The sequence below is a fragment of the Branchiostoma floridae genome, chromosome 17 (genome assembly GCF_000003815.2).
Source record: "Branchiostoma floridae strain S238N-H82 chromosome 17, Bfl_VNyyK, whole genome shotgun sequence".
NCBI lineage: Eukaryota > Metazoa > Chordata > Leptocardii > Amphioxiformes > Branchiostomatidae > Branchiostoma > Branchiostoma floridae.
The window spans coordinates 15,860,746-15,886,429 of NC_049995.1; the positions used below are offsets into that span (position 1 = coordinate 15,860,746).

The 25,684-nt window shown below is 39.9% G+C and overlaps 2 protein-coding genes across 2 annotated transcripts in view; one reads left to right on the forward strand and one right to left on the reverse strand.

Moving 5' to 3' along the window:
• The window catches only part of LOC118404162 (vacuolar protein sorting-associated protein 11 homolog), a gene marked incomplete in the record, with an annotated part of 22,405 nt that extends 14,157 nt beyond the window's left edge, over positions 1–8,248 (reverse strand). The window contains 7 exon segments of the mRNA XM_035803186.1: positions 1,905–2,044; positions 2,863–3,045; positions 4,262–4,435; positions 5,593–5,810; positions 6,308–6,429; positions 7,223–7,346; positions 8,174–8,248. Coding sequence (XP_035659079.1) covers positions 1,905–2,044; positions 2,863–3,045; positions 4,262–4,435; positions 5,593–5,810; positions 6,308–6,429; positions 7,223–7,346; positions 8,174–8,188 — 976 coding nt within the window.
• On the forward strand, positions 8,233–23,835 carry LOC118404375 (golgin subfamily A member 3-like). The gene is made up of 13 exons (XM_035803444.1): positions 8,233–8,396; positions 11,159–11,218; positions 11,962–12,031; positions 13,648–13,752; positions 14,025–14,050; positions 14,415–14,582; positions 15,284–15,468; positions 17,470–17,625; positions 18,763–18,840; positions 19,745–19,828; positions 20,080–20,238; positions 21,248–21,415; positions 22,835–23,835. The coding sequence occupies exons 1-13, from the start codon at positions 8,255–8,257 to the stop codon at positions 23,015–23,017; spliced, it is 1,584 nt and encodes a 527-aa protein (XP_035659337.1). The 5' UTR covers positions 8,233–8,254; the 3' UTR covers positions 23,018–23,835.
• Positions 23,836–25,684: the final 1,849 nt, after the last annotated feature.

The following is a 25,684-nucleotide window of genomic DNA, read 5'->3' on the forward strand; positions in this document are numbered from 1 at the left end:
AGTGCTCAATGGCACGATTGGTCTGGTGTGTGCAAAATGCACAGTGCTCAATGGCACGATAGGTCTGGTGTGTGCAAAATGCACAGTGCTCAATGGCACGATAGGTCTGGTGTGTGCAAAATGCACAGTGCTCAGTGGCACAATTGGTCTGGTGTGTGCAAAATGCAGTGCTCAGTGGCACGATTGAGTCTGGTATGTGCAAAATGCACAGTGATCAATGATCTGTTAATAGGTCTCAAGGTCTAATTTGGTTGGATCAAGGACTCTCTTTCAAACCTCTTTGGTTGGATGCAAAATGTAATGCGTAGATTTCAGCAGAAGAAGTATAAATGTGTACTGTGTAAAATCTTATTGAGTACAGACTTTTGCTAGCTGTAAGTTTCTGTATATTACTGTGTCACTTGTATATATAGCAGAGAACAGTCTAAGGCGTCACTGAAACAGAAAGAAAATATTGTCTTGATCACATAACATCTTACTAGTACCAACAAAAAGCAAAAATCTACAAAAGTTCAGGTGTGACATCTTGCCAACTGCTTTGCTGATTGTTTAACAGTTAGCTACAATCCGTTGTTTTCTACTATTCTTTGGAAATGTATGTTTTAATGTATTAGAATCCGATCCATCTTTTCAACTTGTACGATATTTTTACAATCAAAAATGCCCTGCATAATGCCTCGCATCGGCTCAAGCACAGTGCACCATTAAACTATCTAAATTCTCGTCAATCCCCACACACTGGTTTTACTAAAAAAACTATATACCGTTCCTTGGAAATATGTTTCAATGTGTCCGAATTCATGATCACTATCTTTTCAAATTGTACGTTACTCTTACGATCGAAAATGTCCTGCAGGACCTCCTGCAGCTGCATATATAGACGCACGCCCCCCTCCCACCCGCACGTAAACTGTTCCAATCGTTGCACAATAAACTTGACTGTATACCCTCCACAAAATCTTTCGTCAAATGTCGTGCTCATTTTACTCACATGACACTACGCCTTAGAATGTAATGTTATATTTTAATACATCCGAATTCCAGAAAGATAACTTTACAAACTGTACCAATTTCTGTACGATAAAAATCTCACCTCCTCCGCACCGTCAACGCCCGTGAGGGTATTTACCGGAATAACCCGAAATGACCCGGAATAACCCGGAATAACCGTAATATTTCTTGTTCCCATGGCCATATATACATTATTTTATGCCAAAATATTGCATTCTGCGATCTTAACTTATCAAAGCACACTGTATTTCGGTAGCTTTCATCCTTTATTAAGGTTATTCCGGGTTATTCCGGGTTATTCCGGGTTATTCCGCTAAATACCCGGACCCGTCAACGCTATCGCAAAATGAACCGTGCGATTTAACGACAACTCCTCAAATGTTACATGACCAGTGTTTTACTGCAAATCAAGAAACATTTTCCTTTCCTAGACTTTGCTAATGAGCGCTGCAATGTTTTCTGTACGAGTAGAGGTCATGGATAAACAGTATTCTTACAACGTTTATTTGAAGGGCTAAGAAGGGCTGAGAATTGTCGTAAAAACGCACGGTACATTGCGTTTATTTGAAGGGCTGAGAAGGGCTGAGAATTGTCGTAAAAACGCACGGTACATTTTGCGACCATAGCAGACCCATCCAAGGACGAACCATTAAACCGGGGACAAAGCCGGGCGCCTTCGGCGCCCCGGCAAAAAATTGGCACTCTGGTACTTGAAGGCATGACTGTTTCTTGTCCTTTTCAGGGCTGGCATTAGATACTTTTTGCCATCTTTCAAGAGATATTTGTCAGAAACCTGGAAGAAAAATGCGAGACTCCTCCATTGTTTCGTACATAGCCACTTTATACGACATTGGAAACTAATTAATAAGAGGCAAAATAAAAGGAGGACCGACCTGTTAGGATGTACAGGGATCCCCATTCGCAGATGACGTCCGTGACGTCGGGAAGCGGCGCGGAGTAAGCGATGAACTTGTTCTGAATGTCGTACACGTTCACGATACTCATGTCACGCGACTGGCCCCCCGGTGTGGGTCTGTGAAACAAAGTTGAAGCAAAAATGAAAACAGCAAGATTTACACAGTTCTACTGCTTATATATATGTACTCAGTCTCTATATATACTACACTATCACACTCACTCACTATCCATGGTTAGATTATACACTATATACTGTAAACGCAGAAATGTTCGCGGTGGATTAATGTTTGCGATTTTCGCGGCGGCTGCTTCACCGCGAATTTAAAACCGCCGCGAATATTTTTCCATAACAGTAAGAGACTACAGTGCATGGTGCTACCGCGAAATTAAAACCACCGCGAAAAGTCCATTTGGCGCTACCGCGAAATTAAATCCCCTCGAACTTAAATGCATTATATTTTACAGTAGTTAGAAAATCCATTGTACATCAGCATATACATGTACATGAATCAAGATGACTTCAACGTATAAAAAGCTGTTTAACTTTAACACGATTTTCTCACAACTTCATTGTTGTCTCCAATAAACAATAATTATTGAAGAAACTGTTATGATCCAGAAATGCTTCTCCAGCTATGGAATGGAAGAATCTTTGAACTGTTTGAAAACATTTTTGGCTTGTCTGTCTGTGCAGCTGTCTGTTTGTATGTGTGTGTAAATAGAGGACAATCTATACAATGTTTTTACCAATGTACAAATTATAAGTTCATTTTGACAACTCAATAAAGTAGGGCAGACAGAAGGAGTCTATACTCCACCTTGGCATTGACTTGTTTTCCTTGCCGACCACGACCAGGTACCCTCGGTACCACTGTAGTGTCTTCTTCTCGCCCTCAAACACAAACAAACAAACAGAAGGAGTCTATATCTCACCTTGGCATTGACTTATTTTCTTTGCCGACCACCACCAGGTACCCTCGGTACCACTGTAGCGTTTTCTTCTCGCCCTCAAACACGAGACACGGACCGCGCCCGTCTGTCTGGTAGAAGTACACCGCATCTGGCCGACCAATCACAAACTGGTTGTCTTGCGATGCGTCGCTCAGCACTGAACATCTGCAATGAAGAAAGACACACGAGTTGTAACAAATGTTCTGATTGGTTCATAGCCCCTTCTTATATACACCCGGGCTTTTAGCCAGGCAGACGTACAGCCGTACATTGTACGGCCTCTTAAAAAAATAACTCAAATTGTACGGCCTTACACTGGGGAGCACATCCTCTGACAAGCATGAAATTCTGATTGACCAGGGATGCTACAGGTCACATGTGGCCTGTCTGACAGTAAATTTGCTTCATTCCCCCAAATTTGCACCTCAAGATGTGGGAAATGGTGTTTCAGAGAGTTATAAATTTCAAAATTTTCTAAGTGAGGTTGTCCCCAGACCCCCTACAATACTCGAACCTGCAGCGCTCGCCTAACGGCAAGAAATTTGGACACCCTATGATGAAATCCTAGCTAAAAGCCTGACGACATCTGACTTGTAACAATGAGTCTGAAAAAAAATGTAGAAGCACAGACAGCCAGTCAGCCAGCCACCCAACCTGACAGACAAACCAAAATGATACGGTAACCTCCATTTTCACATACTCAGGTAATAAAGTTATCCCAGCCCACTATCTGTCTACCTTGGGTCACAGCCAAATGTATTCTTCCTTGATGCAATACCAAAAAAAGCCTCAAGGAGGCCCATGATGACGCTTTCAAGAGCATTCTTTGCTCAATATCTATCCGCATACCAAATATCATTACAATCCATCTATTAGCTTTTTACCTTATTGCTGGCAAAATTTGCAGAAACACAAACAGAATTTGCAGAAACACAAACAGAATTTGCAGAAACACAAACAGACAGAGACCAAAAACAATGACCATTTTCACAGACTGAGGTAATACCGGTAATATCGTACCTTGGTTCCCTCATTCATTCAGTCATTAATACATCCATCTGGCACCTCTCTTCAGGTGGAAACTCATTCATTCATTCATTCATTCATTCATTCATTCATTCATTCATTCATTCATTCATTCATTCATTCATTCATTCATTCATTCATTCATTCACTCATTCACTCACTCATTCACTCACTCATTCACTCACTCATTTATTCATTCATTCATTCATTCACTCACTCATTCACTCACTCATTCACTCACTCATTCACTCACTCATTTATTCATTCATTCATTCATTCACTCACTCATTCACTCACTCACTCATTCATTCATTCACTCATTCAAGTTTCTTTAGCCCAACCACTGCCTGTCTACCTTGGTTCACAGCCGAAAGCATCCAGTTCCTCCTTGTGGTCCTTAGCAGTCAGGTTGTAAGACTGGACGCTGTCCCTGGTCACCACGAACAGGTGGTTCACTTTGGCCGCCTGTCGGAAGGCCAGACCGGTCACTGAACTCCCCGTGTGGTGGATCACTCTGGACTTGCTGTGTCTGGAGGTAGAGAGAAATGGTTCTTTAATCTTAAAGATAACTCTAAAAGATAATATCTAAAACTGGATAAAAGTAAGAGTGATGATTTACTTCAAGATGTGTTAAGTAACATCCATCACTCTTCTTCAGCGCCACTAGATTACAGTAACTACATAGATTTTGATTTAATTTAAATTAGATTATTTATACTTTACATGTATGATGATTGTGTCATAATTCCTACTGGGTTATGACAATTATGACTGACATCACAAGTATTTGTGATTTTAGAGTCTACTACAATGTAGATTTATGAATATATCATCCACCTGGACTATGTCTCATATTTACTTCTTCTGGCTAAAGCTACAGCTGTCCATGCTAAAAGAACTTTGGGGTAAAATGTGGTTACCACAGTTTTTACTATGACCCTCGGACAAGTTAAGATTATAAGTGAAAAGTACAAGCTTACATGTCCTTTAACACGAAACTTTCAGAACGTAGCGAGTAGGAGTAAAAAGGGGAAGAAAGTACAATATGTGGATTATATAGTCATTTATGATTAGTAGACCTCAAGTACAATTCACCACAAGTAAAGATCAAGATTTGATATAATTCATACCTACACCCCAAAAGTATTACATCATCAAAGATCATTATCATTTAATTGACACATTAACCTTATCATTATTAGCCTTGAAGGCATAAAGAATTTGAGAACAAAAATAGGAGCATTTATTCAAGAAATATAATTTTATGGACTGAGTGGGAATACAATAATATACACGCGGATAAATTTGAACTGTAATTTCCAATACAAAGAATTTGACATATCAAATTCCTGACTAAACAACACTGATTTTTTGTCAGGGAATGAATTCACTTCTTTTCTAAGGTCATAGAAGCAGTTCAGTTTCTTTGTGTCGGAAAGCAGATCTAGTTAAAGTCTGCCTTGAAATTCATAATCAAGGCACAAAATACCAACTTGCAATCTGTGACTTGCAGAAACTGTTATAATTACGTAAATGTTAGAATTATGAAATATAAACAATGGCTTCAAAAGTATAGGCTTGGTAAGAGCAATCACATATTGGGGAATGCAGCAGAAAACTCTTTTGTACCCTGATGATGACTTTTACCAAGTTGAAGCTTTCATGAGGTAAATAAAAGTCATGTACCTGTCTCGCGTAACGTCCCCGCGATACACCACAACAGTTCCATCCTGGAAGCCAATCGCCATGAGGTTGAGGTTTTCGTGCACGGCAAGAGCTGAGACAGGCGAGGCCTCCTTACCCGGCACGGCTCGGACAATGCGGGAACACGTCGGGTTTCCCGCCTTGTCACGCTTGTCCAGGTTCCACACTTTGATGATGGGGTTTGTGCCCGGCTCATCATCCTGGAGGGTGAAACAATCATCGTCATGAAAAGATAAAATTTAACATAAAATCATTTTGACTTTTGGTGTAATGACACCTGTGATCAAGACAGTATGCAGCTAAAGAGTCAAAATGATCTATCATTATAATAGGTGTTAGATTTTTTTTCAATTTGAAATAAAGAAGTACAGTACATGAAATTGCAGCTATAGTGTATGTGTGCACATCTGTGTCAGTGCATATTTGTATGTGTGTATGCGTGTACAAATGTATGCATGTATGTATGCTTGTGTGTGTAAAAAAATGCTTGCACTAACCCCAACAGTCACCAGTATGCCCTTCTGCTTGACCTGACATAGGTGAGTGATGCGCAGTTCGTAAGCCTTAAATGTACAGTACAGGTACAGGTGTATGTGTGTGTGTGCATGTGTATGATATATGTATATGTGTGTGTGTGTGTGTATGTGTGTGTGTGTATGTGTGTGTGTGTGTAGTGTGTGTGTTTTTAAATACTAACCCCGACAGTGACCAGGATGCCCTGCTGTTTGACCTGACACAGGTGAGTGATACGCAGTTCGTAAGCCTTGAACGTGGACAGCTCCAGGTTTCTATTCAGGAAGTGGATGTTCCCTTCATAATGTGGCAAACGGTTAAGGAAAAATTTATACAAACCTTTGTAACATTAAAACAGAATGGGTACTTGCTACATTTTCCTCATAAAAATTTTACTCTTAATAGAGATATTTGCCAATTTTGGTACTTAATGAAGGGATGGGCAAAAACTTTTTTAATCTTAGACACATGAAAATGAATAAGTTCTTCCACATAAAAGCAGAACTTAATTCAATGCCAGAAAGGCATAGAGTTGCAGTCATTTGTTGGAAATCATCTTAAGTATACCAGGGCTCAAATTCAAAATTCATTTTTGGGATTAGGTGCACTGGTGCACCCAGCTTAAAATTTTGGGTGCACCACTTAGATTTGAGTAGAATGTCAGAAAAACCTAATAACAAAACATAGTTACATGCTGTCAAATTCTTAAACAAGAACCATAACACATTTTTATTATCTTTCTAACTCTTAGATGTCAAGAATATAACGTATACTAGTATACTTGATATCTTTACCTACAAAAATCCAAGAAAATATTTGGGTGCACCCTGTGCACCCACAGAAAATAATTGGGTGCACAGCTCCAATTTTACACTGTCAGAAAACCTTGTATTACTTTATCATTTTCAATGGCAACAGGGTGAATCAGCACCAGGGCTAGGATCACTCAGGTCTTGGTTATTATAAGAGTTAAGGTTACGGTTAGGGTTAGAGTGGTAGTTAGGGTTAAAGTTAGGCCCTATTACTGAAGTGCTTTTGCAGGCTATAGCTAGTAGGGGACAAATAGTTCTTTGTCAATAACAGTTTCAGAAAAGGATATCTCCGATGACGATCTGACCCCGCCCGCTGGCGCAGACAGAGATGTCAATGCCCTTGAGTCCGTCGAATACCTGACCTCCCTCGTCCTTCACCACCTCCTTGTCGAAGAAGTTAAATCTTCGCCACTGGAAAGTCAAACAACATAAAATGGAGTCGTGTCTAGTGCAGTCACCAGGGTATGCGATTCATAACCCAGAGGTTTTGGGCTTGACTCCATTGATGTGCTACCAATGTTGTGCCCTTGGGAAAGGCACTTAACATGACTCAGGTGCAAATGAGTACCTAGCTTCGGCTAGGGCCATCCCTCGGATAGGACGTTAAATGGAGGTCCCGCGTTTGAGGAGAGCCACGCCTCGAGCATGTTCATGTACTAAAAGAACCGGCCACCACTTATCAAAATTGTTGAAATTTGTAATAGTCAAATGCATGCCTGGAGCCCTCAGCCTACTGTGGTTTAGCACATATAATTTCAATGAAGAAAAACATTTTTCAACTTTTTGAAGTATCATCATTATCATATTACATACAACAGATCACGGACCTGCACCTCCCCTGAGTGAGATGCCCTTATGGATAGAGGGCTTTGCTCAGTACTAGTTTTAGATTGAGATCACTTAAACAGGGGTTCAGCTTAAGTCCAAGTTAAGAGCCATCAACATTGCCAGGCATACTGTTTTCAGTTGTTATTTAAACCTTATCCTCTCATAAATACATTATATGCTACTTTAATAAATCCAAAGGTTGCCAAATAGGCAAAAGTCACATGAGAAGCAAAAACGCCCCTCCCCACTTCCGTCCAAGTTTTTCGGCATTTACTCGTTTTACTTCTCTTTAATTGCATGCAGAATTAAGCCAAAGTACATAAAAGAGTAATTTATGTGTCTAAGTAAGTCATTCATGTCTTTAAAACGTGAAAAATCGAACAAAATCCGCGTATTTTCATCGATCTCACCTGTAAAAACGCCATCTTGGACTACAGGTCGCCTGTAGGTCAGAGGTTACCAGGTGCAAAGGTGAAAGGCTGTTACCCACAATGCCCCCGGCGGGTTGCCCTGCCAACAGCGTCACTTCCGCGTCCCTGCCAGCTGAGCTGTCCCGTTTGGGAATCTCCAGAAAAACTCCGGAATTTTGCAAGTTTGGCGAGAAATTCGTAGCCGCAATGACGTCAAAATCAGGTGAGAGGATTTTGTCATCCATTTGGCACCAAGTATGGATTGCAAAGATTGTATCTTATTGTCGTTTTCTGGACGTATTTCAAAATTTAAGCTAAGATATCAAGTGTTTGGATGTCCGGTTGGCAAACTATGAAATAGTGATACTTTCTGGATGTAAAATTTTTGCCAGTCTTGAATAGTATATTGAACGTGGTGCCAACATTTGTAAGGTATCACATTCCTATACACATTGTCTTCAAACGTCAGGACACCTAAGGACACAGGGTATGCAAATTAATTCTCTTCTATTTGCAAGCAATGATACATGATATTTCTATTGAAACTACAAAGCAAATTTTAACAATTTCTAGATCCAAGTAGACTTTTAAGCGAGGGAATTTCAGAGTAAACATGTAACGTTGATTGTTTATTTTGTTTACCTTGCTTCTGTCATGGTTGGTGCACGTCAATGGACTTGAGCTAATACTTAGCGTGCCACTCGAGAAGGGACATTCCTTAGCATTAGTCAAGGTCCAGTGGCGTTAGTGTGGCGTAACTGGTACAGCGTTCGACTTGGAATCGAAAGATCCCGAGTTCGGTACCCACCAAGCCCCGACGTTGTGCCCTTGGGAAAGGCACTTTACACGACTTTCCCTGACAGTGGCGTGACGCCCACCGAGCCTCTAAATATCTGTCTAGTTGTGTGCCAAAAACGCACTACAGATTTGGTTTGCCAACATTGACATCCATCAAGAACCGTTAAATTTTTTTTAAGTCATGGTCCAGTGGAAGCCTTAAGACATGGGATGAGTGAAAGTATGATAGGATAATGTTACAGCTAATTGGGGCTCTTAATTAATCCCCTAATTACAAATTAGCCAGGCAAACACCTTTTGGATCGGTAGTTATGTACAACATGTTTTAAAACATCTTTTTAGATGTTTTGTCATTCTTTCTATTTTGTTGGCTTTTCTTCCTTTCTGTGTACTTGCCGATAGTCACACAAAATGGAAAAAGAATGATTGATATGACTATCATAAAGCCTAACCTCTGCATTGGAACTATATCTAAGTTTCCAATCTAGGAAATTTAGCATTGTGAGAGGATCACGAGAGCAAGTTTTATTTCTCTTATAAATTCCTGAATTTCATAATCACCTTTTTTGTTCAACTTTGCCCAAATTACATGATATTTATCTTATAAATTTCTCCAGGCTTTGGGAAACCCCTTTCTCCCTTTTTTCTTCTGCTACATTGATAAGCTTAATTAACAAGCTGATTAACAATGGCATTAATTGCTTTATTGATATTACTTCAGGTATGCAATGTAATTGCACTTGTCAACAGGAAAAAAACAACTATCTTCTGTCTTTTCTATTTGCATGATGGTGGCAACAAATAGTATTCACTTCATTCTCTCCAGTACTCTAAAAATTTAAATACATATTACTTGAAAGTTCATAAAATCCTAGTACATCTTAGGGGAACTGAGCTACTATCTTCAATCTAACAATTAAGGCTGCTAGAGGTGTCAGGCTTCAACCCCAAGTAATACAGTCCCTATAGTCCCACAAACAAAAATGGCAGCACTAAGGATATGTCATGTGTGCAAGCATGCATTCAATATACATTCAAATTCATTTGTAACTATATCAAAACATTTAAGTTTTTACCATATTTCTGGCTTAGGCCATGTTGATTTGATTATATGGATGACATCCGCGCTCGCACCAATTTTCGGCCGTTTCCAAAAAAAAAAGTTTTTAACCACACGGTAAATTGTGCAAAGCAGCTGTAAAATGAGCACATGTATGCTGTATATTGAAAAAAAAGTATCAGAAAACATATAACTAATGCCATAGAATGCCAAAATAAATCTAAAGTCAAAGAATAAGATGTGAAAGGACAGAATTTAAAAAAATATTGTCGGTAGGGGTAGGTACCAGTACAGAAAATCCAGGTATAGGTCCTGTTCAGGTCCAGAGGATCATTGCCAGATCCGGACCTGAACCTGATTGTATGTGGAAACTTGAGAATTGGCAATACTCAAAACAATGGTCAGTTTTGCTACAAAGGAATCTGTTTGGTGGATTATCCGACTCCCATTTTAAAATCCCATCTTCATGTAATAAATGCTATCTCTGTACATTTGACTGTAGAAACTGGGTACAAATGACTTTAAACTCTACTTGACTTCGCTCTTGTTGTCTTCTTGGCCCCCTGGTTAGACCCCAAATGCCTGCTGACATGTCCATTTTATAATTGGCAAAACCCGTTCCACTGATTTTTTTTTTTCAGGTCTGTTTTTATTGGATCGGTCCAAGAAGAAAAAAAATGTTTTGCACCCGTATGATGTACTGGTCCCTACACCTTACTGTTGGTATACCATACTATGTGTGTTTAGTCCTATGTTCAACCTTCCTGACCACTTAGATTTCATACTGAAGGCAACTTTTTTTTTTGGCCAAACTTTTTTTTTATTCGCTCGCTCGCATCAATTTTGGAGTTCCCAGAGGATGTCATCCATATAATCAAATCAACATGGCCTTAGGTCGCAGATACAAGAAATTTAAATTGAGATTTGCAGATCTCCAAATTTCAACAACTTGCTACTTGACAATAGCTATAAGTACAGTACATGTATGATGAAGCATTCTGAGTCACATGTACATAATTGTCTATTTCAAACCCTGTAAGTAGTACATGTGTTGCTGTTGGTTGCCACCATAACATTATCACACCCGACTCATGACTGACTGTACCCCTGTCTCCTCCCTCTGACAGCCGCCCGTCTCGCCAAACTACACCCGGAAATCAAGCCGGTCGAAAATGTCTCCTGGGAGGGCAAGTTTCTCTCTTCCTCTTCTTCTTCTTCTGAATTAAGACTGGTCTGTCTTACTAACTCTTAGTCTTAGTCTTAGTTTAGAAAAAAACTTTCCAAGCAGATGTTGTTGTGATCGTAATGTTTTCTGACTGCCTGCATCTGGATATGAGATGAAGTTGCAGAATCCTGCCAGTCAGAAAATGTTACAAACTTTTCTCTCGCCTCCACATATCTGCTTGGAGATTAGTTCTTGGAATCACACTGGAAATTTGAAAGATCCAATCAACTTTTGATACTTGTCTCCAATTGAGAGTCGGTTGGATTCTCCAGATATTTTCAGTATTGTTCCAAATTTAAAGTGCCCAGTCTGTTTGGTGATGGTGATAGATCTAAATGAGAGAGGCTTTGAAAGATGAGTACTAGAACTTAGAGCTTCTTTAGCCATTGGTATAATTGACTTACCATTAGACTAGAGAAGACGCATGTTTCAGATCAAGGACGTTAACCCCAGTTTAATATAGCGTACTTCGTTCATTGCACGTGAATTTGAAGTTCTTAAAGTTTATCTTTTTTCTTTTATCTTTTTCTATAACCTTCTGTCTGCATGTCTGCCATTCTAGTTACTGATTGCATGCCAACAAAATAAATTTGATATTCTGTTTATGATAGTTATACTAATAGTACACACACATTAAACTGATTGATTATGCATTATCTGAATCATCGTTATTGATTATTGTTTTTTTGATTGATGGATTGACAGGAAGCCTGCGGAGGTCGAGCAGTGGGAGTAAGCTGAACAAGAGCGGCTCCAACCTGGCACCTGCCTTCAGGTGGGAATCATTTATCCATTCCTTCATTCACTCATTCATTCATTTAACCATCATTCACTCACTCATTCATTCATTTAACCATCATTCACTCACTCATTCATTCATTTAACCATCATTCACTCACTCATTCATTCATACATCCAATCTAGAACCTGCCTTCAGGTTGGACTCATTCATTCACCCATCCATTCATTCACTCATTCATTCACTCATTCATTCAGTCACTCATTCATATTCATACATACAACCCGGTGGCGGCCTTCAGGTGGGAACTCATTTATTCACTCATTCATTCATGCATTCATTCAAGCATTCATTCATGCATTCATTCATTCACCCATTCAAGCATTCATTCATTCACCCATTCAAGCATTCATTCATTCACTTATTCATTCATTCATTCAATTATTTATTCATTCATTCAATTATTTATTAATTTATTCACCTATTCATTCCTTTGCTCATTCAGTCACTCAAAAAATTTAATTTGTTTTACCATTGACTTTGAAATGGAAATATCATGCAAAATGTACAAGTATGATGAAAACGATAACAGAATTTTAGTCAACATAAATTAAGGTAACTGGAGAGAGAAATAATTTTTTTTGATGACATTCATTGAGCACTCTGTTGAATGGCTACTTTAATCAATTATTGTATTATGTTCATTTTTTGATGATACATGTATTCTGTTTCCTGTTTATTCCGGCAGCCCTCGACTTAATCGATCAGTAACATTAACGAGTTCACGGTAATTCGTTTGTTTTCGGTCCATTTTGACAACAGCACACTTGGATACTATTATGCAATATTTGCGTTCAAGCATTCTAGTGCCCGACCCTGCATTACTAAGCTTAGTCTTTGTATCCTGGTGTTTATTTTTTGTTCTGTTTGAAGGGTTAAGCTTTTTTATTGATAAGCTGCTCCGTGCTAAGTAGCTGTTTATTGGCATCAAATTTGTGCTAATTCTAGGGTTAAGTAGCAGTTATAGAGGGTTAAGCCTTGTGTACGGCTTTGTAGTTTATTAGCCATCAACCTGCCAAGGCATTAAGCTCATCTTTGCATGCTGGTTTGTTGTGCCGGTAACATAGAATGTAACGCTAGTTCACCTTTATCTGTTGGGTAAGGTATATCCGTTGCTATTAGAAACAGGGTCGTTGGAGATATCACACCGAAGGACGTTGGTTTCAAATTGCAATATGCAGTTTAAAACTACCATCCATCGGCTTGATGTGCCTAAATACCCTGTTTTGAAAGACAACGGATATAGGTTACCCTGCGGATAAAGGTTAACTAGCGTTAGCAGAAATTCATCAACACAAGGGTCAAAAGCAATTGATAAGGCTCACTGCTGCTTGAATATGCCAAACTAGTATATGTCTCCAAGTCGATGATAGGAGGCAAAATCGAAGTTTGTTGATGAAGTTAGACATCCATTTCTTTATTGATCATTCAAATCTGTGGTTGCTGCTACAAATGAGTAACTTACAATAGATGAAAAAGTAAAAATTTTGCCTTCGAACATCTGCTTGGAGATTAGGAATCAGAATTATGTCAAGATTATAAGACTTTGGCTTTAAATTTTAAAAACTTTTTATCTTTCTTTCACCACACAGTAAGAGTCTGCGGTCTTCGACCTCTGACCTGGGGAATATCGAGGCGGAGTACATCAAGAACCTGCAGCAGCAGGTGTACTTCCTGGAGCTGGAGGCCAACTTCTTATATCCTTCTCACTTACCCCACCTAGCAGCTTGTACCAAAACTGCAGATGACAAATGTGACAAATTGCATCTTACACCCATGATGTAGTGTGTGTTTGTGTGTAAGTTTTCCCTCAACAGTTACATGGGGTAAATTAAAAAGCAGCCACATATTTGATTTGTGCAGACTAGCATGGCTTTAGGATATTAATGAAAGGGAGACAATAGCAGTCATATAAAGTAAAATGTACCATCCATGGTATTTAGTTGAATTTCCTTGACATTTTGTTTACGCGGGACCAGGCCAAAAAAGCAACAGGTAAGAAAAAGTTGTCTTTCTTTTAGATAAGACATCTTTCTTTCCCGTCGTAATCAGTGTTCAGTGAGCTAAACTGAGTCATACCACTAGTCTTCTACAATCTGGATAAAAATTGCTATTGATGAAGCTATACTGATGCTCAGTGCAGAAGAACAGAGTAAATAACTTAACAACAAAGTCAGCTTAAAGATTTGCCATATGTGGCATATACTGCCATTTTCCTGCAAGACTGTTTAGCCATAGCCGAAGCTATAGGGCGGCTGTTACCTAGGATTTCGTACTGCCATGCTCGATACCGACCAAAGAAGACAATATGATATGATGCTATTGATTACAAACGACAATTCCTCTGCTTAATTTTCAGACATCCACCCACGCATGACGGCGGAAGCAGAGCGGATGTTGCGGAAGCTGCGTGACCTCCAGTCGGAGGTGGACGGAATGTCGCTGGAGATCCGTCGGAAAGAGTCGCATCTTGACATGCTCTCCACGGAGAAGAGCAGGGTCGAGTCAAAACTCATGACCACTGAAGGTGGGTGTTGTGGAACTTGTGTGTGTGTGTGTGTCTGTGAGTGCCTGTGTGTGTGTTGAAGGAGATCAGGCGGAAAGAGTCACATCTCGACATGCTCTCTACGGAGAAGAGTCGCGTCGAGTCCAAACTCATGACAACTGAAGGTGGGGTGGTGTGTTTGTGTGTGCGTGTGTCTGTGTGTTTGTGTGTGCGTGCGTGTGAGTATGTGAATGTGAGTGTGTGTGTGTGTAGTTTTCATTGTACTCAAGGCAACATTACCAATACATCCTTATGGCTTCTTTTTTTTGTCTGTAAGATTGTACGAGTCACATAGCAGTATGGGTAAGTGGGTGAATCCTAGTTTATCATTTAGCTGTCCACATTGTATTGTCAATGTAAAGTCTGAAGTCTACCATCTCTGATGATCTTTCTAATGTGACCTCCTAACAAAATTACTCAAAAGAAAAAGCGGCCCTTGATGGAAAAGATGTGTGTTCACTCTAACCACCTTTGTGATGTCTTTACCTCCAAACAGATGTGTACTCCAGAAAAAAGCAGCTCTTGATGTAGTTCTATTTTTTGCTTTGGAATTGGTATGGTCCCAAAGCAGAGTGGTTAAGGGGGTGAAGCCTGACTTTTCTGATTGTCAACCGAACGAATAAACGAAGAAATAGAGAAATATAACTAATCGCCTTGTTTTTATTCTTTCTACCCCCAAACAGATGCGTACTCCAGGGAGAAGCGTCTCCTAATGGATGAGATTGTTTCCCTGAGGAAGTTGAAGGAAGTGGCCGACCGAGACATCACCATCAAGGATCGAGACATCCTCCAGCTGAGAGAGCACCTGACTCAGGCACAGGTGGACTATAACAATGCCAACCACAAGATTAAGATTCTACAGACACAGGTAAGTAGTTATACTGTAGTACAGTGGATTCCAATTATTCGTATTACGCCTTTTCGGATAATTCGGGTAATTGCATAGAATTGCGAAATCCCAAATCATTTGCCATTCATTCTATTGTATAAGGCTTCGCAGAATTGGATAACCCACGGATAAACTTCGGGTTTTTGGATAGAATTACGTCAAATTATAGCGAATAGAATGGGAAAATATACGCTAAAACTTACAAAATGAGGCCAAAATTAACCAACAACTGTATGTCCGAAGGCATTTAATCATGAAAAGGACCGTAAGATAGGTAGATTCCACCGAAAATCTTGCCAACGCTGCTGCGGTAGCGTGCGAACATTGGTTAGGCGCCATTTTGATAGGTTGCCGCAAGGCATGATGGGCGAACGTCATGGGAACGTCAACACGCTTTTGAGTTCATATTTCCCCTTCAGACAACGTCTAAACTTGGTTTACCCTACAAAATGTGTTTTTACATATCCACTGTCTCATTATTGAGCTGATTTCGGCTGCACTACGTAGATTTTTACAGCGCACGTAACGCAACAGGGTCAATGAACTGTGATGTTGCAATCAGCCGCATTGAATGGCGGGATATCTCAAGCCACGCTGCTACGCCATTTTAAATGCTGTGAAAGTAAAATTTTCCGTCTTCCACCGCGAAAGACGGCGTCGAGTTTAAAATTTCAGCGTAACTTGTGGACACAAGATGTAAATAAGAAGAAGGTGAAGAGTTTATCTCTCCAATACGTACCGTCATTTTGCTAAAAATTACGAAATCAACATAATTTTTTCCGGCATACAAGCGGAGTTGTGTTTGCCTTTGTTGTGGTTCATGCTCTCGGCAGTGCGAGTCAAGCGTATTTTTCTACATGTTCATTTAGCCACCGACTTAAAAATCTTTATTAGATTTATCAGCGCACGTAAATTGTATAATATCGGAACGTATAATTATGTAAAGCTTGTAACTGGAATCTGTTCGATCTTTTGCTGGCTATTTAGTGATGTTGTAGATTCAAACAGTTGACGTTCCATTCGTTCAAAACAGTACTGTAGGTTATTAATAACTACTGCTTAGACTACTACAGTTTTGTAAATGAAGTTCCGTATTGTATGTGTGGTGTTTGTGTCTTGCGTAGTAGTAATCCTATATTTGCCCCCCTCCCGGCTCCCTTCGGGGCGTTAGTGGCCCAACTTCGGACTGTTGGATACTTTGGACTATTGGATAAAATGCGCTGACAAATGAGCTATCCAAATAAGCGAATTCCACTGTAATACTGTTACTGTTAGTAGTAGTCATAGTAAGATAAGTAGTTAGTAGTAGTAATGTAGTAATAAAATATGTAGTAGTAGTGTCTGATCTGATGCAAGCACAGGTAGGCTACAACAATGCCAACCACAAGATTAAGATTCTACAGACACAGGTTAGTAGTAGTAGTTAGTAGTAGTCTGTGGTAGTATTTTATCAGATGTGCCCTATGTGGCAGGGACTGTCATTCTCGTATAGGACAGTTTAGCCACAGTCGACGCTGTAGGGCTGATATCAATTAGGATTTTACCCTGGTCAATATTGACTGAAGGAGGCCATACAATAATATGACAGGGCTCTTTTTCTGCATATTGGCTAAATTTGACCTGTCGTGGTCTTTTGGGGCGGGGGAACGAAGTAGCCATGAAGATAGAGATTTGCCTCAAGGCTTGCCTCTCTCGCTGCATGTGCAGGTGGTTATTCTAGCTCTGAATAGCATTATCCTTCCCTTCTTCTCTCCAGTTGGATCTCCAGAGAGCTGTGGTTATACCGGCTATATAGATACAGAAGCTGGTGTGTTACACAGATGAGCAGTTATACCGGCTATATACAGATACAGAAGCTGGTGTGTTTCTCAGATACTGGCTATACATATGCAGAAATTGAAGCTGGTATGTTACACAGAAGAGCAGATATACCAGCTGTACAGATACAGAAGCTGACTCTTGCCTTTTTTCCCCTTCCAGTTGGACCAGAGAGCCACGGACCACAAGGTGACCCAGATCCACCTCGAGGAAAAGCGAGCCGACCTGCTGAAGACACAATCGGCGCTCTCTGCCGCAGAAGACCGGTACTACACCAGCACTGCAGCTATGGCTGAGGCTGCTACCAAAGATCTTAGGGTGAGTGAATAGTTATAGACTTTTTTTTTAACGGGTCTTAGTGGCAAGTGTGCAGATGTTGACACACTGGCGCACCAAATCCGTAGGTGTGTTTGGCACCTTTAAACAGATTAGCTGTGAGGCTCGGTGGGCGTCATTCCACCGTCATGGGGGCAGGGGCGTGGCAAGTATCAAACTCAGGACCTACTGATTCTGATTCCAACACTCTAGCCATTGCGCTGCAAAGACACCCCCATTAAACTTATAGGTGCCATTTTGCGCCAAATTTTGTCTTGGCAGGGCTGTTCCTAGAACCTGTCCCAGGATGGAAATTTGTTTGGATGGACAAAAATTTCCCCCTTTCCAGAACTATTTCATTTTGTTCTGACTTTTACAGTTGCTCTATAAATCTTCTTTGCTGCAATCCTATACAGTTTGCAATACTTTTTTCACTGCAAAGCCATTTTTGCACCAGCCACATTTTCCTGATCTCCTGCTTTTTGTGTCACTTTTGTTCACAGGACTTGGAGGTACTGGCTTTAACTTTTTTGTTACTTGGCGTGCTGTGACATATGAGTACTTTTTTCAGTCCATGGGTGTATTATTTTGGGGCAAGGTTTTCATTGCACAACCTTTTTGCACAAGCCTTTTTCTGTCTGGCATTGGTTTCAAGGAAGGTTTATGCTTATTGCACAAAGTGCTGCTTAACACGATAGGTTGCATGGGCCAATGAATGTCTTCAAACTTTTGGGTCTATCTACTGATAATAACTGCAGTGTGACATTCAGGCAATCATCATGGTAACATGTATGTAGAAAGTCAAACAATGAAACTTTAACTATAACCCCAAGCACATCTTTCTTTCTGTATTTCCCTTTGAAAGACATGATTAAGAAAAAAAGATGGCGAACTTGATTTTAGGTTTGGATACTAGGATAGGCAGACTCAGGAATATAAGTTGGAGGAAATTGTAATAATTTTAAGTTCCTCTGTCATAATTGCATGTATCTAATTATCTAATTTTACAAAGGCAAATTTGCAAGCCTTAGGAAATTTAGTCATGTGTATACAGACCTACTATTTGCATGCAACATGCTAGATAGTACTAGTATATGATGTGAGTAGTATAATGAACTAATACGAGTTTTTGCATTGCAGGAGGAGACTCGTCTCTTGCGAATAAAGTTGAAGGACAGCGAGATGGCTTCTGACCAAGACCGCTTCCTCAGGAATAAGGTAAACATCTTCACCTTTTTCTCGTTTACCACAAATTGTTTTATTTCACTTTCCTCAAACCACAAAAAAAAACAAGGCATACATTTATTTTGGTTAACACTTGATGGATTATTACAGATATCTGTCAACCTTTGTCTTGAAAATGTTAATTTTATACCCAAACACAAGAAAGCTTGTATATATTTTTTGGAAAGAAGCTTCCAGCATGGGACTTTATCCTGGTACATACCAGGATAGAATAGGATTTTGTTGGGGCATCCTCTTGGATGGCATGTAAAATATAGAGGTCTCTCATTTGAGGAGAGCCACACCATGTGAAAAGACCATGCCAAACTATGCAACCACATTTATCAAGTATCTATAAGTCTTAGAGTGGATATTGGCCATAGTGTGCACGGAACAAATGACTTGAGTGCCCATTAAAACTCTATACAGACATATTCCATCTTTACACTGTTCAACAGCTGTTCCACTGGCAGCTTACTGGCATGAACAGCTTCCTGTATTGTGGGTCTGTCCCTGGTGCTGAAATATCAATTGTAATGTGCCTAACGGAAAGCACCCAGGGTTAGACAAGTTTACTGGCCCGATCGCCCCGCAAAAATAAAAGTGCTTATCAGGCAAGCAAATATCCTACCCCACTTGCCTGATCAGGTAAGAAAGATTTTGCAATGGATGAGATTTTAATACACTAGAATTGTTCACCACAAAAAATTACGGCCAATAATAATAAGAATTCCATTCCTGGAAGTGAAACCATATATTTGCAAATTTTAGGAAACTTGTCCAACCCTGAGCACTACCTGAATCTATGGTGTCCCTTGAGTAATTGCTTGACAAATGCTTGACTGAAGTATGTTTCCAGGTAGATTTGCAAAGTTAACCATGATCTGTTATGTTTCAGATGTCTGATGACCTGGCGAGGGTAACCAAAGAGAATGCTTTCCTGGGCCAGCAGGTAGCCGAGCTGAACAGACAACTGGACAGGGTAAGCGATCAAAAAAACAAATAAAACCACAAGTAACATTTATAGTGCAGCCTGTGAAAAAGTTGTAGCAACTCGATCCAGTACATTTAAGACAATTTTTAGGGCAAAAGACTTTACTGAAAAATGAACCAGCAATGCGTGATAGATTCCAAAACACTTTGAATTTGAATTCTTTTAAAGAACAAAACAGTTACAAAACACTGGTTATGTTAACAGAACCCAACATAATCCCTTTGAAAATGTTACTTTAGGAGCGTAACATCCGAGAAGACAAGGAAACCCGCGAAGCCTCCAAGACGATGGAGGTGATGTCGCTTCAGGACAACGAGCGGCAGCTCAAGTTCGAGATCGAGACTCTCCGCAACCAGCTGGAGGAGGAGAGGGCAAAGGTCAGGAACTACATGGACCAGGTGAGAACGTTTGTCTATTTTTGCATAACCAGCCTAACCTACCTTTCTAGCGCAACTAACCAATTCTGTACAATAAGTACAAGCTCGGGTGAGATCGTGTGGTGTAATTGGCAGCGCTTCGGGCTCAGATGTCCCAAGATGTCCCGAGTTGAAAACTCAGAGAGCTAGAACTTACTAGAAGGTATTTACTGTGCCATGCAGTATATCTGGATTAGACCAAGTCTTACCATTTCTGTATTATTTTCAGGTTCGTGTACAGGAAGAGCTGGGTACGTCTGTGCGATTGGAAGGCACTACTTCTAAGAGCCAGCTACGAGAGTTAGAAGGCATCCACTTTGCTTTAACATATCTATATTACAGTAAGACTTTTAACAGTTTACTTACCTGTCCCTTCTACATTCAGGTTCGTGTCCAGGAAGAGCTGGGTACATCTGTGCGACTGGAAGGCGCTACAGCTAAGAGCCAGCTTTGAGTGATAGATGGATGGCATCCATTTTGCTTTAACATATCATGCTTACAGTTATCTTTCATGTTTCCTCTATATTTAGGTTCGTGTCCAGGATGAGCTGGGTACATCTGTGCGACTTGAAGGCGCTACAGCTAAGAGCCAGCTCAGAGAGCTTGATGGCATTTACTTTGCTGTACTACATGTATATCAGGATTAGGCTATTTCTTACAGTTACTGCACTGTACGCCTCTATATACAGGTTCGTGTCCAGGAAGAGTTGGGTACGTCTGTGCGACTAGAAGGAGCCACAGCTAAGAGCCAGCTCAGAGAGCTAGAACTTACTAGAAGGTATTTACTGTGCCATACTACATGTATATCTGGATTAGACCAAGTCTTACCATTTCTGTATTGTTTTCAGGTTCGTGTACAGGAAGAGCTGGGTACATCTGTGAGATTGGAAGGCGCTACAGCTAAGAGCCAGCTTCTAAAGCTGGATGGGATACGCTTTGCTTTACCATTATGAATAATTGTAACATATACTGTACTGCTTCTGTGTTTTAGGTTCGTGTCCAAGAAGAATTGGGTACGTCTGTGAGACTGGAAGGCGCTACAGCTAAGAGCCAGCTACGAGAGTTGGAAGGCATCCACACGTCCACCAATGTGGAGAACTCTCAGCTGCGGCGCGACAAGGCTCTGCTGGTGGACCACGTGGCAGAGCTACAGAAACAGGTAACACTAGTTCACCTTTATCCGTTGGGTAACCTATATCCGTTGTTTTTCAAAACAGGGTATTTAAGCACATCAAGCCGATGGATGGTAGTTTTAAGCTGCCATATACTGAAAATATTGCAATTTGAAACCAACATCCATCGGTGTGATATCTCCGAAGACCCTGTTTTTAAAAGCAATGGATATAGGTTACCCAACGGATAAAGGTGAACTAGCGTTAACATCATCGTGGCCAGTATTCCATAGTATAAGGATGTCCCTGTAGCTCCTGCGGTAGCAACCTTAGCCTTGGGGTTGAGCTACTGATTCCAATTAGTTGATTACTACAGAAACAGGTAACATCATTGTGGCCAGTATTCCATAGTACAGTCAAACCTGTCTATAGTGGTCACTCAAGGGACTGGAGAAATATGGCCACTATAGACAGGTGGCCACTGTAGAGAAAATGTTGATCTATTGACCATGAGCAAGCTACACATGATTTCAGTTCCGACTAATCTTTCTCACCAAGTAACATTGTCTTGATCGGTAAATTCACCGACAAAGACTTGCACTTGGAGGCTACTGCCAAATTGACCCTGTCAGGAACTCCAAATCCTCGCAAACTACAATTTCAAACTCGGTGCAGGGTGACATAAGGCTGCAGTATGGTTGCAATAGGCAGTGTTTCTGTATCGACGGGACCGGAAATCGTGTGGCCATGGCCGCGTTGGACAGGTGGCCGCTAAGCCTATTTCTTACTCATTACGAATCCAAGGGACCGAGAAAAAGTGGCCACTATGGCCAGGTGGCCGGTATGCAGAGGTGGCCGCTAATACGGGTTTGACTGTATAAGTATGTCCCTGTAGCTCCTGCGGTAGCAATCTTAGCCTTGGAGCTGAGCTAATGATTTGAATTGGTTGATTACTACAGAAACAGGTAGGAGGTCCATAAAGTTTTGATTAGGATCATATGGTCATATCCAGTAGAAACAATGTACTGTGATAATGTACGTACTCTTTAAATCTTACAACTATCGAAGGCACAGTTTTACTTGTGGTTTTCACAGAGGCCTCTTCACAAGGAATTCATTTTTTTATTTACTAGTATCTATCTATCTATTAAATCATGGTACCATGAATATGTGTTTCCAACGTTTGGTAACTGTGCTATAGAAATGCTTCAACCACAAATTCAGAACATCCTTTTCCCCAATTACCACAAAATGAAACCACTATGAAAGGAGACAAATGTTCAGTTACTGTCAGTATCTAAACCCTATATAGGTCCAAAAACAGGTAGTGTTTTTATTTCTTGTAAAACCATGTATTCAAACATGCTCAGTTCACAAGAAAAAGATCAGCCTGACTTGATTTTTTTTTTGTAATGATTTAATCAAGAAACAAACTAAATCTTATTTCTTTATCTCTTGCTCTTTAGATCGCCCTGAAGGAGGATGAGATCCTGAGGTTGCGGAACCACATCCACACCCTCCAGGGCGACGTGGACCGCGTACGTTCCGCCACACTGCTGGAGAGTTCCATCCAGGCACAGAAGTGGGACGAACTCTCGCGACTCACGCGCAGTCTCAGCGCTCGCTCACTCAGCCCGGACAGATACTAATAATGTTTTATACTGGCCATCACATCAGGCTACTCAGATACCCCCATTCATAGCCCCAAACTTTTGGGTGAGCAAACAAAAAGGTTGCCTTTCTAGTGCAGTTTGTTTTGTAGGGTATAGTGGACTTATTCCTCGAAAAGCTACGTGCACGACAGTGGTCCCTCAGTAAGACATCTGGTGTCGCATAGTTCTGAAGTTTTAAATGGGGATTAGCTCCACATGTCTTACCTAGAAACAACTGCTGTGCAAAAGATGTTGGAAGCTTGAGAAATAAGTCCACCACTGTACTTGAGACCACATCCACATCCTCCAGGGTAATGTGGATCGCGTATGTTCAGCCACACTGCTCGAAAGCTCCATCCAGGCCCAGAAGTGGGACGAACTCTCGCGACTCACGCAAAGCCTCAGCGCTCGCTCACTCAGTCCCGACAGATACTAAATACAGTTAAGGGGGTTCACACGTGTGCATATATTCAAGTCTGTTTGAGGTCCATAGAGTTCGTAGCCTAAGCAGGTCGTTAGAAGAATAGTAGAAATTGGACAAATATAGATGCATAACATGCCAGTGGAGTTAGCTGGTCGAGAAGTATGGTTAGCGACCCAGCTAACTTGTCTGACATGTTATCTGTCTACGTTTGTCCAATTTCTATTATTTTTCCAGCATTTATGCATTCTTTTTAATCATTGAGTACTATAGTTTAAAGAAGCAAGTCACAAACATGTAACTTTTTAGCTGTCTCGACAGTTGGTAATGGTATTCACTGTGCCTTGCATGGGTACAACTTGTACTATCAGTCACCTCAGAACTCAGTCACTAACTCACTCAGTCCTGTATATCTAAAGCATTTGTATTCATTTAAATGCTCAAACACATTTACGAGTTGGACTCACAAACTACATGTAAGTAAGGAGGCACCATTTTTAGATGGGCCCAATTATGCAGAGCATTGGACACCATCAAAAAGAAGATGTCTTAAATGAGATTTTTTTAAAGACAGTTTTTAAAGTAAGATATTTTTTTTTTTTTTTAAATAATTTTTATTGATTTTCAAAGAACATAAAACACATACAAACACATTTATGGCACTTAAATCATAAACAGAATGACACGTGAAAAACTATAGAACTGATGATTGAAATAAAGTGAAGGTGATGACAAATAAAGTTGTAGAAGTTGTACCCCAATTACCATTGCAACAATACATAATGTATAAGACATATCACATTAAACATAACCAAGTAATTTTCCCCATTTACCGATATGCTTTTTAACTTTGTCAAGTCTTCTCGCTATAATACCTTCTAATTTAAAATAAAATGAAATATACGACGTAAATGAATTCAAACTAATACGTCTGTTTCGGTGTTTGAAAATAAAGTATTTACCTAGCAAAATAACTAAATTGGACAAAGCTGGACATTGATCACTAATATCGCCAAATAATACATTAAAGTAAGATATTAAGATACGATATTATGAAGGTTTCTTCAGTATTACACTGCAAACTTGAGCACAGCATTTTTTTGTGCTCTTAATAGTACCTCAACGTTACTTATATTTTTGTCTTAATGTCCTTTCTAATGTCCAAGGGAGGAAATTCAAACTTTCACTTATATGATAGAAAGAATCTTTTGTTTCCGTCTGACATTTTTTATGCAAGACTTTACCAAAATGTCACCAAAAGGATAAGTAATAGTTTATAGAACTTGTGATTTGTTGTGTTGTGATATTTTGACATGCATGTTTGCTGCTTTTAGTGTTTAAACAAGTGGTGAGCTTAACTTTATTTCTAGTCAGAGAGTAGAAAGACTTTTTTTAGCTATTTGATATGTACCTTATTTTTAATATGTAAATCTAGACCAAAGATGAATGAACAAAATCTTGATGGATGCTAAGAGTCACTTTATTAAAAATTTAAAACTTGAGTGTAAGACTTTTTCAAATTGAGTTGCTCAAGACCAACTATTCTTTAGACTACTAAATAATAAGCTATTTCATGGAAACAACTTCTCATGCATAGGTCAAAGGGTGAAGGCCCTAGATATATAAACAAAACAGTTCCATACATTGTTATGCAAACCAACGAACGGTGGCTACATTTAGTATATACAGGCTTTTTATTTGATGTCATCTGCACCATGTCAGATCACAGCATGTGTATCTAAAAGTCTAAAGCACACGAAAATGCTACTGTTGGATCCAATTACCTGTCAACATGGTCGCTATATATGGGATTTGAATTAAAATCATTATGATGTCAACGAAAAGCCTGTATACGTCTGACATGTCTGAAGCTTGGTTGTGACAAGAACTCTTTCCAAATCATGGCCTTTATCTTTAACCTATGCATGTGCAATTGTGCCCATGAAAGAGTTTCTTGAAACCACTAGAAAAAATGGAATGAAATGGATGATTTCTTTTGATTAAAGAAAACTTCAGCTGTGAAAATAAGACAATGTGGTGTCACACAGTGGTGAAATACATGTTGGTGTATCTTGAAGTAGATAATTGTACCAATTTAACTGTTAGTGTTACATGTACTACTATTTTTAAAGGAGATTCATATAATGAAACAATGTTACATTACTATTAGGCTACAAAGAGCGACTCTTAAACTATACAATAATGATAACTAGTACAACATACACTTTATGACATGATTGACT

Excerpts from the sequence above, each read along its gene's own strand:
- LOC118404375 (XM_035803444.1), top strand. The coding sequence starts at position 8,255 with ATGCCCCCGGCGGGTTGCCCTGCCAACAGCGTCACTTCCGCGTCCCTG. Across the intron at positions 11,219-11,961 it reads CGAAAATGTCTCCTGGGAGG|GAAGCCTGCGGAGGTCGAGC; the intron begins GCAAGTTTCTCT and ends ATGGATTGACAG. Across the intron at positions 15,469-17,469 it reads TTAAGATTCTACAGACACAG|TTGGACCAGAGAGCCACGGA; the intron begins GTAAGTAGTTAT and ends TTCCCCTTCCAG.